This window comes from Protomyctophum parallelum (assembly GCF_964188405.1).
Source record: "Protomyctophum parallelum genome assembly, chromosome: 13".
Classification (NCBI taxonomy): Eukaryota; Metazoa; Chordata; class Actinopteri; order Myctophiformes; family Myctophidae; genus Protomyctophum; species Protomyctophum parallelum.
This window is the reverse complement of record NC_139708.1, coordinates 46,244,277-46,259,678: the sequence shown is the minus strand read 5'-3', so window position 1 is coordinate 46,259,678 and position 15,402 is coordinate 46,244,277. Positions and strand designations below refer to the sequence as shown.

The 15,402-nt window shown below is 44.2% G+C and overlaps 1 protein-coding gene across 1 annotated transcript; it reads left to right on the top strand.

The window, feature by feature from the left end:
• The first annotated feature begins 3,791 nt into the window (after positions 1 to 3,791).
• actb2 (actin, beta 2) lies at positions 3,792 to 8,423 on the top strand. The gene is made up of 6 exons (XM_083780800.1): positions 3,792 to 3,916; positions 5,521 to 5,650; positions 5,781 to 6,020; positions 6,760 to 7,198; positions 7,312 to 7,493; positions 7,613 to 8,423. Exons 2-6 carry the CDS (start codon positions 5,528 to 5,530, stop codon positions 7,754 to 7,756), a joined length of 1,128 nt encoding a protein of 375 aa, XP_083636926.1. The 5' UTR covers positions 3,792 to 3,916; positions 5,521 to 5,527; the 3' UTR covers positions 7,757 to 8,423.
• The last annotated feature ends 6,979 nt before the right edge of the window (positions 8,424 to 15,402 follow it).

The following is a 15,402-nucleotide window of genomic DNA, read 5'->3' as shown; positions in this document are numbered from 1 at the left end:
TTTTCTCCGCAGCACAAAGTAAAAAAATTTTTACTGTTTAAACGAATAGATTGATCAGCAGATCTTTTCTGTTCCGCGCAGTAATTGGGATCCGATCGATGTGGAATATATCTGAGTTCTAATCTGGCACGTCACAAAGGTCACATTGAAAGGATCACATCAACTGTATCAGCATGATCGCCTGACTCACTCACTCATTCATTGCCTACAAAAATGTACATTACATACCACACGCACGCACGCACGGTCACACGCACGCACGTACGCACACACGCACCGTCACACGCACGCAAAACCTACAGATACTGAGCCACTCCTTTACGGCTCTGGATTAAACATTTCCCGGGCCAATCCCCGTTTACGACATCACAGCGTCAACATCGCGGTGACGCAATCTTTCACATTAGTCTGTCAGTTCAAACTTCTATTCACCACATCACAGCAGGCAGCCGACCCCATAGAACTAACATGGTAACTCACCCCTACAGCTACTTTATCAGGCAGATACATTACAAAACCAAAAAAAAAGGCCAAGCTTATATCCTTCACCATATGTGGGCAGATATGTCATGTGTTGGGCTCACAGACCGACGTCAACCGATAATAAACTTTGCCTTGAGATTTGCCCATTACATTAACAACCTAATTCCAGACCCAGATCCTGTAAATGAATACATGGACCCAAAGGCAGACCTTTGATCTCCTCAAAGCAGAATTCTTTCCTCCCATAAACAAGGCACGGGCCATATAGCTGTGTAGAGCTATAGAGAGGGACTCACTCGTCACCACACAGCCATTATACGGCCAATATCATATATATATGGGTTAATGGACTGTGTCTATGCTATTTTAAAGGAAGATCACTTTTGGAAGAAAGAAAAAAAGGGCCTGGGCCATGGCTCAATGGTCCAGGAACCTTAGCTGGTAATCCAGTCTGGCAGTGTGCCGCGGGTTCAACTCCCGATCCTGACGGCCTTTACTGCATGTCTTCTTCCCCCCCCCATCTCTCTCCCCATTTCCTGTCAGCCTATACTGTCTGTCCCTCCATAAAAAATATATAAAATAAAAGGCGAAAGCCACAAAAAAAAAGCATTTAAAGAAAGAAAAAACGGATAACTAGACTTAAAATTTGTCCATAAAAGGCCTATATAGCTTTCTTTGTGAAAATCCATAAGGTCGGGGGGGGGGGGGGAGGGAATTCCCACAAGTTTGGCGGTCACATGAGCACTCAACACAGTTAAGCCTAATTTATACTTAGTCATACAATGGTGTCACTCACGGATGCGCTCACCGGAAATAACTGATTTGCCAGCGAAAATCTGATTTTGGGGGGGGGGGGGCCTGAAAATGATCGTATTATGACTGGATGACATAAATGAAGGCTACATTCAAGCGATTGTGACTGAGAGAGCGAGATATAGAGAAGGAAAACAGAATTAGAGGGACAAGACACAAAGGAAAGATTGCAAGAGGAAGTACAGTAGCAGAGGAAGTATATGGAATGGATCAGTGGGTATACGGTATACAGATACAGCATGGCACCAACACCACTAGCATGAGGAGGGGGCTATAGTTGCAGCGGGGACGCCCAACACCCATCCTGGGGGTGGGAGGGTTGGCACTAACAGCACTGTATGCATACGTAGAGGCCTTAAGTCACTATATGGACCAGAGCCATGGGAAGAAAGAAAATAAGGAGAGAGGGGTAGATATAAAATGAGGCCTGCGGCCAGACAGTAGAATATAAGCATAGAATAGAAATAGAAGAAGGGAGAGGAGGTAAAAAAAAGAGGAGAGGGTCACACAGTCAGAACTGGAGCAGCAGAGAGAAAGAGCTTTATCAGCTTATGATAATACTGTTGTCTGTGGTCTGAAGGCTTATAACAGGACGTGAATCAGGGATGTGGAACATTTAGCATTCTTAATGCCTTCTACTAGCCCAAGGCCTGGGCCTGGCCTGACTCGCGTGCTACTATAGCACTGTGTGTGTGTGTGTGTGTGTGTGTGTGTGTGTGTGTGTGTGTGTGTGTGTGTGTGTGTGTGTGTGTGTGTGTGTGTGTGTGTGTGTGTGTGTGTGCGTGTGTTGTAGGGGTGGGGTGCAAGCAGAGGTGAATGAGAAGGACCCATAGGTGTGTCTGTGAGCAGTAGGTGAGGCAAAGGGGGCCGACAGAGGTGCCGGTCCAGAAAGGTTGCAAATATTGTCTGTCTGCCTGTCTGTCTGTCTGCCTGCCTGCCTGCCTGCCTGTCTGCCTGCCTGCCTGCCTGCCTGCCTGCCTGCCTGCCTGCCTGCCTGCCTGCCTGCCTGCCTGCCTGCCTGTCTGTCTGCCTGCCTGCCTGTCTGTCTGTCAGCAGGTATAGTTGCCTTAGTGCTTCCTGCTTCCTCTCTCGCCTAGAGACTGACAGTCTGACACAATAGCTGAGCTGTACATGACGGAACAGCTAACTGACACGGTGCCTGAGACACCCTCCTAGACCTGCAACAGTATACTTCCGTTCCGCTTAAAACATGTTGTCCGTACACACAGCATGTTGCTCCCTCCCCCCCCCCCCCCCCCCCCCACACACACACACACACACACACTTCGCTCAATACAAATCTATTCCACACAACAAGGGTGCTTTAAAAATAAGTTTAAGTCAAATTTTTATTTTAGCCCAATATCACAAAATATGTTCAAAAGGCCCAATGTATTATTACCAGACCCACCTTCCAATAAAGGGATATATATATATATATCTATGCTGCGGTCAACTGACTAGTGACTATAGGCAGTTGATAACTGAAGCTGTAGCTAGGCTACCTAAAAAGACAGGACAGGACAAGAGTAGACAGTTCCTTGAAAACACAAATAGGCCTATATGGCTGTGGAATGGCCATTATCAACAGGCGTGGGCACTAGTCAGAGCTAGGGACTGTTAAAGTGGTGTGAAGTGTGAACCCAGGCCTAGCTCCAGTGACCTAGCTCCGCCAGTGTGTACATACAATGTGTGTTTGATTTGGTAATGCAATGGCTCTATGACTCCCACCGAGCTTAGCTGGTATTCAAAGTGGACAGCACAACAACAATAATGTTAGTGCTGCACGCACACACACACACACACACACACACACACACACACACACGCACACGCACACAACACATTACATTGCATGTACATGATGTACATGTCTGTATGTATGAGACCAACTTTTGAGTTAGTGTTTGTAAACAATTGTAAGTATTGCCTTTGTTAAATGTTAAATGTTTGTCTGTGTCGGACCCCAGGAAGACTATAGCTTTTGTCAAGGCAAAAGCTAATGGGGATCCTTATAAACAATAAACAATAAACTGGACATTTTGGAATGACAGGGGCGTTGGTGAAAGTAACTGTCATGGTTATAGCGTCTGACTCTGAAGAGTACTATTTCATTCTCACTTTAGTATAGCCTCGGTTGGGTGACGTCACAACAACATCAAAACTCAATAACTGTGCATGTGCACAAGAAGACTTTCTCAAATATACTGTATTTATAAGCAGTCTGTGCATAATTTAACCTATATAGCAAACAACATAGCTCGGGATTAGGCTCACTAGGCCTCATAACATTCATCCCCATCCCTTTTATTTTCTCCAATCCTATCCTACTCTCTCTCTCTCTCTCTCTCTCTCTCTCTCTCTCTCAAATCGCGAGCGGTCAGTGCAGCAGCAGTGTGCACGCGACGCGCCCGGGTAGCATGACGCTGAGCCAATCAGAGGCTGCGAATCCGAAAGTTTACCTTTTATGGCTCGAGCCGGGCAACTGACGGCATATAAAAGCGCGCGCCCACCATTACTGGATTCACTCTGAGCGCCGTCACACGCAACTTGTGCGGGATATCATTTTGCCTGAAACACCACCGGTTCCCTTTTAAGCGAAAAGCCCCCCCACCCAAAGGTAAGCCTTTCTTACAATAGTAACATTATTAGAACAATGTCATCGTGTTTATTGCAGCGATGTTTTAACTGTCAAATGTTTGGTTAATTTGGATTAATGCATGTAAAAAAAAAAATGACAGGAAGCACGAGGCTCTTTGTCCTGTCATAGCCTAACGTTTAGTCATTTTTATCGCTGGTGCAATGATTTTAACTTCACAACTTGCTAATTTAAAAGCATTAAACGTTCATGCTTAGTTTTGATCAACTATTTTGTAACCGTAGTTCGTAGTTTAGCAGCGCACAGGTGCTTTTGGACTTTGGAATCTTAGCTGCTTCACTGTATGTGTGTGAACCGGTCTCAACCACCGGCTTTATTAAGTTTATTGGTGTAGTTTTGCATTCTTTCACCGTGTGTGTGTGCCGTTTCTGCTGGCTTGTATAGTGGTGCTGTTTGGACCTTGAGGTTCCGTCTTTGGTTCGGGATGTTCCCTTTGTGCTGCGCGCGTTGCGGCGGGGTGTGACCTACTTTAGCCTGCTTGGCTAGCACCGTTAGCCACAGCATGCTAGCACCGCCGCCCTTCAACCCCCATTTAGTGCCAGCCAAACCCACCGAGAGTAGCTTTTATTTGACGGTGCCTTGAACGTAAACTTCCTTTTTTTATTTGTAAGCAATGCTGTTCCTGTATTCCAGACCATGCATTTGCTTTTATTGGAGGAAATGTGTTTTGTTTAAATGCTTTTCGAGATTTACTCGACCCACCGGCATAAGAGATTAAGTTTGGTTGGTTATATTGTACGTTCTAATTAATTGTCTTGGCATTGTCTTGCATAATTCTCTTATATCCGGCTCAAAGTGTGTGTGTGTGGGGGGGGGGGGAGACGGTGGAAATTGCTCAACAACTTGTGGTTTGTCCAGTAATAAAGGCGTGGCGTTCAGGAAATGGAGCATCGACTTGAGAGAGAGAGGCCGACTGATGACTCAACATCTGAGTTAATCATATTGTACAACTTAACGACGTTATATATCGTCAGTCATCCGGCTGTTATTCATGCATTTTGAACACTGCTGTAAGATTTAGTCACTAGATCTGTCGCTATGGGGGGGGGGGGGGTCCCGTATGCAGTAAATTAAGTGGGTTAGGTTTATTCTACGTGACGCAGTAGTATTGTGCAAAGATTATCGTGGTCGACATGTTCTCGAAAGCGGTCCGATTTTCGTGACCGTGGGAGGGGTTAGCAGAGGTGGAGGGGGTGGGTGGTTAAACTTGAGAGGGAGTGGTCGCGGCGTCGGGGTCTGAAAATGTCGAATGTTCCCTCTCTGAACACTGCCGCTCTGCCTGGCCGCGCGCCACGCCGCCGGTAGCCGCAAAGCTGCTCAAACCAAACCATGTCCTTATATGGTAATAACAGAATGCAGCGCCACTTCCTTTGTCTGGCTGTTGGAATGTGTGGCTCTGGCGCCACCCAGTGGCTGAATTGCTTAACTGCAACTGCTGGCTAACAGGAAGTGAGACTGTGATGTGATGAAGCGCTGTGGTGGTGGTGGTGCTGTATGGGAAGTGTGCTCATGCAACGTTTTGGATTACATTAACGGTTTTTTTTTAACCCCCTTTTTCTCAACAGTTCAGCCATGGAAGATGAAATCGCCGCACTGGTTGTTGACAACGGATCCGGTATGTGCAAAGCCGGATTCGCCGGAGACGACGCTCCACGTGCTGTCTTCCCATCCATCGTCGGTCGCCCCAGGCATCAGGTGAGGAATTCTGCTACATAATATTGTACCAACCAGGCCCCAATCTGTATTATGCCACCATGTTTTTACTTTAAATTAAACAGACTTGTGAATACACTTGAACTAACTGAACCTTGTTTGTCTGCTCTAGGGAGTGATGGTGGGTATGGGCCAGAAAGACAGCTACGTTGGAGACGAAGCCCAGAGCAAGAGGGGTATCCTAACACTGAAGTACCCCATCGAGCACGGTATTGTCACCAACTGGGACGACATGGAGAAGATCTGGCATCACACATTCTACAACGAGCTGAGAGTCGCACCCGAGGAGCACCCTGTCCTGCTCACAGAGGCCCCCCTCAACCCCAAAGCCAACAGGGAGAAGATGACCCAGGTATATTATATGCACCCACAACTTGCCTCATTTAAAAATATGCCATTTTTAGCCTTGAGTCTAGACTGTCACTGAACGGAACAACTATAGGCCATACCCTCATTTTCCTACTTGGTTTCCCTCTTCTGTTCTCACCCTCTCCTCCAGGACCTCTCTCCTAATGAGATGATCTATCATCTTTTCTATGGAAACGACAGGTCTTTCTCTCATCTGTGTGCTTTTTTTTTTCTGCACTTCTGGCCATAATTAATGAATGAATATGGTTCAGCTGATGGAACAGCACATTTTGCTGTTTTAATGAGCTTTAAGTAACTTGGATAATTGACATGCACAAGTGTGACTTGAAGGAATGTTGACTTTTTTTTGCACCATCTCCACTAACCGCTCCCTCCTTAGACTCCCTGCTGCATGTTCTGAGTGCAGTGTCCACACAAAGCTGAGAAATCTACACTTTATCCCATTCTGACCGGGCACCCATTTTGGTGTCGGCATCATGTTATGCTTTAGCTATTTAAAAATAGCAGATCTACAAGCTCATATCGCGCCACCGAGTGGCGCGATACGAGCTTGTAGGTCTGCTATTTTTGAAAAATCGAAGAGCGACTGACATTTCTAGAATCTGATCTCGGGTCAGAATGGGTTCATCAGACCAGTGTGTCCGCCGAAAACCTCGTATGAATCTGATCTCAGGTCAGAATGGGTTAAACAACGCTAACCGTTCTCTGTCTTGTCTTTGCAGATCATGTTCGAGACCTTCAACACCCCTGCCATGTACGTTGCCATCCAGGCTGTGCTGTCCCTGTACGCCTCCGGTCGTACCACCGGTATCGTCATGGACTCCGGTGATGGTGTGACCCACACCGTGCCCATCTACGAGGGATATGCCCTGCCCCATGCCATCCTGCGTCTGGATCTGGCCGGCCGCGACCTCACAGACTACCTCATGAAGATCCTGACGGAGCGCGGTTACTCCTTCACCACCACGGCCGAGAGGGAAATCGTGCGCGACATCAAGGAGAAGCTGTGCTACGTCGCCCTGGACTTCGAGCAGGAGATGGGCACCGCCGCCTCCTCTTCCTCCCTGGAGAAGAGCTACGAGCTGCCCGACGGACAGGTCATCACCATCGGCAATGAGAGGTTCCGTTGCCCAGAGGCCCTCTTCCAGCCTTCCTTCCTCGGTAAGTTTGACAGGACGAACGTAATTTAGTCTCTCAGTATTCCCAGTTGTCTTAGTTTAAAAGAATCATGGTTCCTTGTACTGATCGGCTCACATCTCTGCCCCCCCTTATAGGAATGGAGTCCTGCGGTATCCACGAGACCACCTACAACAGCATCATGAAGTGCGACGTCGACATCCGTAAAGACCTGTATGCCAACACTGTTCTGTCCGGTGGTACCACCATGTACCCAGGCATTGCTGACAGGATGCAGAAGGAGATCACAGCCCTGGCCCCATCTACCATGAAGATCAAGGTGAGCTGACTACAAGTCTAAAACTCAAATGCATCTCATGGCCTCTGAATTGTATGGCATTAACTTGGCGCATGATAAAAAGAACCGTCATTAATTGTGTCTCTTCTACCCTTCTGCAGATCATTGCCCCACCAGAGCGTAAATACTCTGTCTGGATCGGAGGCTCCATCCTGGCCTCTCTGTCCACCTTCCAACAGATGTGGATCAGCAAGCAGGAATACGATGAGTCCGGCCCTTCCATCGTCCACCGCAAATGCTTCTAAACAGACTGTTCCTCCTTTTTTCCCTCCCCGACCAAACGCCCAAACAACGACTTCAGCTCTGCGCAAAACCACGTACACACCACACATTCTCATACACACTCAGGCGCAGAGCCTAGACGACCAACTCATTGGCATGGCTTCAGTTACTTTTGGCGCTTGACTCAGGATAAAAAAAAAAAACTGGAACGGTGAAGGTGACTAATGTTTTTGGTTAAGTAAAAAGAAAAAAAAACACCCCAAGGTTCTACAGTTGCATCTGAGGACTTAAAAAAATGTACATTTTTTGTTCGAGTCATTCCAAATGTTTGTTAACTGCATTGTTCACACATATTCCAAATGTTGACTGCATTGTTCAGACACGTATTTGCCTCTGTGAAGGCTACCCAGTGGTTGGCGCATACTTAAAAACATGGTTGTAGTATCGCTTGTTGTAAATTATGTCTGGGTTTTTTGTACTTTCAGCCTTAAAACTTGGTCCTGTTAATTTTTTTTTTTTGTTATGCAAAACCCATTCGTGACCTGTCCTTCCCCTTGTTGGAGGTTCCATCCCTGGGGTGGTGGGGCGAGGGGTCTCGAGGTGACGGGGTAACATGGGGTGCCAGACCGGTGGGCCAACCTGTACACTGACTAAACAATCCAATAAAAGTGCACATGTGTTCCGACATTACTACTGCCTCTGTCTTGTTCATGCTACAATGTTTCTTATACTAACTGCAAGTTTAAATCTAGTATTTGTTTTTTTTGGCTAAAGAGCACGGTCACACTGCACTGCACTCTTCTACCAATGCATTTCAATGGGAACAGTGTTTAGTCTTTTGAATATTTAGTTGTGGTCCTCAGTCTTAACTTTAGTTAACCCATTCTGACCGGGCACCCATTTTGGTGTTAGCATCATGTTATGCTTTACCTATTGAAAAATAGCAGATCTACAAGCTCATATCGCGCCACCGAGTGGCGCGATACGAGCTTGTAGGTCTGCTATTTCTTTGAAAAATCGAAGAACGACTGACTTTTAGAATCTGATCTCAGGTCAGAATGGGTTAATCAAAGTTTTTAGTCTTGCAATGTTCATTTTGCCAGAATGGTCTTGACTAATGCACCATTTTTAGTCTTGAAATGTCTCAGATGACAAATCAAACTAGTCTTGGTAACACTGAATGGTGCAGAGGGGCTCAGAGCCTCGGCCTGATCTCATTCGTGAAGTCATATCTTAACCACTAGATCAAAGGGATATCCCTATGGACCTGAGTTCGAATCCCAGGCATTACACTGCCATTTTTGTTCTCTGCAACAAACATGGCAATGAATTGGCAGTGGTGTGTTCTAAGGCTTAACCTTTTGTTTGCATATTCATGATTGACCTGTAATTGTAAATGCTGGGATCATACAGTGCATCGATGCTTCACATTTGGAGGGGAATGCATCTAGTCCATTAAGGTGATAATAATCTCAATTCCTGGTTTGACAATTTAAGACTACACAAACCAACATCTGAACTGAGGGTCTTGGTTTGGAGAAACCCTGCACTCCAATGTGATGTAAATCCTTGCAGATGCCCTGTCCAGGAGAGAGAAGCTGCCAGCACCTTGTTCCTGGAATTAAACTTGCAAAATGTATATACAAGCTATCGAAAGCTCTTTAGTAATGACTGAAGAGGTTCACTAGTTTAAACAATGACACTACCACAGAAGTCAGCACAGCTCCTATATGTAGTCAAATTTGTCTCAAAGCAGGATGGGTGCCAGCAGAGCTGTGCAAATGTTAATACTGTTGACAAATACTTTTCCCTGTCAACATCCCACCCTTGCCGTTTCAGTCTCACTGGACTCATTCGTGCAGTTATTAGAGGGTCCACATTCAAGACGTAATTGTATTTTTCCATTAGTAGCACCGGCAGAAATCTGAGAGGATGAGGCTATGAGGGGATCTGGGAAAAGCACTATGTATGATAGGCCTAATGCTATTGGTCTGTGTCAGGAATGAGTGGGTCCATCCACCCAGATGTCCCGATGACTCATCAGAGACTTTATGTAAGGATGTACCGGATGACCTCATGCTCCAACGTGTACATTTTGTTCAGGCATAAAGGAATGATCTGGTATCTCCGAGCTACACTGCCGTCCGTGGCGTTGGACTATCAATTTCCCTTTCTAGTTTTAAATTTAAATTACACTTTCTCATTCCGATATAGTCAGGAGGTCTTGGGACCTGCTCTCTGGCTTGATAGTAGTTTATGGTCATAGTAATTGGACAACTATTGTAAGTATACGTGATTGTAGAATGTAGATGATGACTGGGTAAGATGATACAGGGTGTAACTGTGGCTTGTCAATGCACCACACATACAAGTCAGCCTCATACCACATAGAAAAACAAATCATTTATCTTCAACCCCAACTCAGGTCTAACGCTCTGTATTTAACGGTAAAATTGCTCATGCATTTCATTAATGTTATAATAGACGCCAAATTAAGCCTGACTACGGCAAATACTTATTGAGGGTAATGATCTTTGTGTGTTTTCATTTATTTTAAAGAAAGAAGAAAAAAAAAACAGATTCTTAATCAACTCCCTTTTGAATGCTTCAAAATCAAGCAAGTATAATTAATTTGCTTTAACAATAGCATTCGTTCTCTCTCTCTCCCAATATTTCTTTGGTGACCACATCTCTGTTCTCTTGGCTTGATTGACTGCTTGTATAGATTGCAAAACAAAAAAGCTAGGGTGGATTCAGGACATTTGGAAAATGTTGAACTTGTGAAGTCACTCTGTTTTTCGGAGCAGAACAGCTTGAAATGAGGCGCAGATCAAGTTGAATGCCAAGTCAACTGCATGAACATGTTTGTCCCTTGGAACCTATCTCCATGACATCATCATCAACTGTCACAGATAGATATCTATTCCTCCATGAGATCATCTGGTGGTTTTCAGTAAGAGCATGCAGGAATGCAAACGCATCATATGCATGGGTTGTTTTTGCTCAAGAAAGGATGGAAAACAACAACTTAAATGTATAATGTTCTAACTTACATTGCACCTTACAGTGCAAATACTTAATTATACCATTATTAATTTCTTGGCAAGGAAAGTTCTTGTCCATCAACAAAGAGCAGGCATGGAACATCTCTCTTACTATAGCAGAGTAGCAGTCAGACAGACCCGAAAGTCTAAATCGCTGTAGATGTGCTGCAGTTGCACAGTTCATGCAGAAGATGGTGCTACATCCACGTTTATATTATTGAAAAGAAAATAATAGGCACTACTGCTGGCCTTTATAAAAGGTGTGGTCTTGCGCCACCACGCAGATTAGTTTTGTTCTGGTTTAGAGGTGCTGACTGTAATCTACGATCTAGCCACCATAGCTATTTAGATGCATGGCTACACATCTCTAGCCACTGACACAGGCTACCAATGACAAATTACCGGCGTAATCTAATTATTTATTAGTTAGAGACCTACCAATTTGACCATTTAAAGAAAGTGAGTGCCGTTAATCAGATCAGCCTTATATGTAGTGTGTTACATGTAGGCCTATGACTAATATAATAGGATAGGTGGGCACTGACTTTTGTAATAAATAGCCAATTTAACACTGAGGTGCCCACTCTTCCTTGGTGCCCATATATCCTGTTACCACTTACCAGAGAGTGGCCAGACACCGAATCTCAAAAATAGCTGATCACAAGCTGTCAAGCTTACATGTTTATTATTAATACGCCAAATTAATGTTGCCAAATGTTCAACCCGGCCAGAATAGATGAGAGACACCTGGGTTCATGTGATTAATAACGGCCACTGTAACTGTCCCAGAACGAGAGACAGTGTTTTCAGGTATAGACTTAAATTATATTAAATATGGTTTTGGTTGTGCAACATTTATGATCATACATGGCAATAGATATGTTAAAAGAACATAACACAGGGTAAAAATGCACCCTATGCAAAGGGAGTCACATGATTAGAGTGTCACGTCACTCACATAACGTCACCTGTCAGTAAAGGGTCAGAGGTTGAACTGAGTTCCTGGAGAGAAGTTGTTTTGTTTTGGGAACGTCAGAGAGAGACAAATAAACAAGTAAACAAATAAACAAATAGACAAATCTGCACATGGTTCAAAGGCACACACGGTACATATTCTTTATTGTGTTCTTTTGAGTGTAATGTGTTTGTTGTGAATTGCCTAATGTTGCTGTATAATGTAGAAATATGGACTTTATTGTTTGATCATTTGAATGCACATGTGTGGACTCTAATTACTGTTTACAATGTGTATATGGACTCAAAAACTGAACAAAATGTCATTGTTTCTTTATTATAGTTTTCAGGTGTCTTGGTGACTGGAGGAGTTGAAAGTCGCATGACAAATAAAACCAATATCAGACAACTGTATGATGCGTGGACATTCTTTAACCTGTACAGTTACAGCCACTAAAAGATGCATCATAAATATTGTAAGTGTACTGTCAGTATACCACAGGTTATATAAACCCACCCAGCCAAAACAAACAATGATGCTTTGTGCTATTTCTGCCACTACATGGATACCTGCTGTGCTGGTGGGTATGCAACTATATAGGCTACTCTTGTTTTTGTTTTTATGAGAATAGCTCTCTTTAAAATAGTTAAATAGAACCATATATGTATCGATTTCTGTACAATTACAAATGGGTAGCCCTCCAAGCAGAACCCAATGGTACTGAAGTTTCTGACATTTTGTTCGACCCAGTCCATGGGGTCATGTTGCACCACTACCATGCCACCTGGTACGCGGCCATTCATAAAACATAAACAACATGGATAACGCCTGTCTGCGCTATTTGACGACATTTTTCCGTGTGAGGCTTTCTGAATATGTGAAGTATAAGTACCCATACATGCCGCTGCGAATATCTCCTGTGGCGCGGAAGCCGTTAAGTATTTTTAATCTTTGTTTGACCGATTTGGTCGCTTTGATTCTTCTCTTCCTTCCTTGTTTATTGACACCTCATTGTACCGCCTATCTGGCTAGCTAGTGGCGCTATAGCTATGACAGAGCAGATCAGAGGCAGGGACGTAGCCGCACAAGCCAACCGCACACCGGGAGGCGGTACAATAAACGGTAAACAAACAAGAAGAAATAAAGCGACCAAATCGGTCAAACAAAGATTAAAAATACTTAACGGCTTCCGCGCCACAGGAGATATTCGCAGCGGAATGTATAGGTACTTAAAGTTCCCGAATTTAGAATAACTTAAACTAAAACAGGCCGTCAAACGGCGCAGATTCTATCTTAGAGCATGTTTACTTCCGCGTTCCGGAATTCCCATACGAAAATATAGTCATGACCAGGGACCCAACATAAAACTCATCAAAATTTCAGAAAAGCTTTATGTAGGGTCCCGAAAGGGGCTAACAAATGGGCAGAGTTGGGGGGGTGGTGGTGTGGCCCCAATCCCATGCAGTGTCATAGTTTAATGGGGTATATAGAGATGTTTAAGGCTCTATATATTTATGCCACGTCTCTTGACAAGAGATTAGAGGCATGCTAAGCTGTTGAATTTTCAAAACACGCTCCTCTGATATGGTCTTTTTTTTATTATTATTTCTTTTTTTATTCGAGCTATACATTTCCATATTTGCATATAGATCAAAGTGGATAAGAATGATATGCATAGGCGGAGCTTGAACTTGACGCCTGGGGGTGCGCGCGCAATTTTTTTGACCTTTATTTTATTATTTTAGCGTTTTTACAATGCCCTAACCCCTAAAAATGAGTTATTTAGGTAGTACAGCAGCTCACACACATACACACATGCACTACAGCCATACAGCGAGTCATCATATCATGATAAGAGAGATGATTACAAACTACAGTCAGAAGTGCACCCCCTGAACCCCCTCAAGCTCCGCCCATGATGATATGGTTTCGACGCGTTCTATGTATCAGGACTGTTCTGTCATATCCTGTATAGCTGTACGTGTGTGCCTCCAAATATCCACCGCAGTTACTGTATCTACAGCCAAGCTATGTCCATTTGTCAAGGACTGTCCCAGTTTCATGCAGTATTTTTGGGGGCTGCGAGGGAGCACCTGGTGATGATATATGGCAAGACAGAAGGGCCATTTGTTCTATAATAGACTGCTGTGTGTGTGTGTGTGTGTGTGTGTGTGTGTGTGTGTGTGTGTGTGTGTGTGTGTGTGTGTGTGTGTGTGTGTGTGTGTGTGTGTGTGTGTGTGTGTGTGTGTGTGTGTGTGCGTGCGCGCCTGCACCTGTCTATGTGTGGTGGGTATGCCTGGGCATGTGCACGCACGTACAGGTCATCTCGCCCCTTTGCCAACTCGCCCCCGCGAAAAGTGAAGACGGCTCACCCCAAGCCGTGGATAGCTCGCCCCCCCAGAGCGTGGATATCTCGCCCCAAAGCAGGATATCTCGCCCCATGTTTATTTTTTACCTTATTTCTCATATTAGAACATTTAGAATCCATGTTGTTTGTCAAAGGAGAACATTTTACAACACGTGTGAACATATAAGCACACGAGCGTGCAGTTCATCTATGCCTCCACTCAGACTCACTCACACATGATTCATACTTTCCGTGCTGAAAGGTCTTCCCTTGCACTGAATTAATCCGACACTTTTACATCCTCTGCTAATCAGTGTTGTCTTCGTCGACTAAAACGAAGACGAAAAATGTTCGTCGACTACCTTTTTCCACTGTCTAAAACTAAATAAAAACGAATCTATGATGACTAAAACTAAGACTAAATATACTGACAATTTCGTCGACAAATAAAAACTAGACTAAAATGTTAGGAAGGGACTATAGTGGACAAGAGATCCTGTTTTCTGCTGGGTTGCAACGCGTTGTGAGATTGTATATCTGCTATTTTCAGCATGCAACCAAAGTGTAAAATATGTCATTACAACGACATCAAGGCCTGTCAAAACACATTTTAGTCGACTAAATCAACTGTAGATTTAGTCGACTAAAATCGTATGACATTTAGTCGACTAAAACTAGACTAACACTAGAACATTCCAGGCGACTAAAATGTGACTAAAACTAAGTGAAAACTATTCAAGTCAAGAGACTATGACTAAAACTAAAATAGAAATTTGCTGCCAAAAACAACACTGCTGCTAATTCAAATGACCACCGTGCAGTTACATCACTTCATCTATATGCCTCCACTGGCTCCACTCATTCAGTCAGTGAATGGCGGCCTTCACGGTCACCATGCATTGAAGATGAGAAGTGTTTGGCTTGGTATTGAAAATGTATTCCATCTCCTCACTGCACCCGTTCTGTGATTTCTGCTGAGATGGCTTCCCTCCTCTGATATCCTTTTACTGCCACGCCAGCAAAACACTTACAGTAGGCCTACTGCCAGGGAGAGACGGTATAGTTGGTGTGTGTGTGTGTGTGTGTGTGTGTGTGTGTATGCATTAGGGCTGTCCCCGACTAAGGATTTGTATAGTCGACTGATAGATGAATAAATTAGCTGTTAGTCGACTAATAGTCGACTAAGCAAAAAAAATAAAAAGAATACAATATTTACAAAAATATACAAAAATATTGTATTATTCCACTAGGTCTGTGGGGGACATAAACACATTTGAACATTCTGACTGTTCAAATCTTTCTTTTTAACAACTGAGAGGCTTG

Coding starts and splice junctions, on each gene's coding strand:
- actb2 (XM_083780800.1), top strand. CDS start 5,528: ATGGAAGATGAAATCGCCGCACTGGTTGTTGACAACGGATCCGGTATG. Junction 5,651..5,780: donor TCGGTCGCCCCAGGCATCAG/GTGAGGAATTCT, acceptor TGTCTGCTCTAG/GGAGTGATGGTGGGTATGGG. Junction 7,494..7,612: donor CATCTACCATGAAGATCAAG/GTGAGCTGACTA, acceptor ACCCTTCTGCAG/ATCATTGCCCCACCAGAGCG.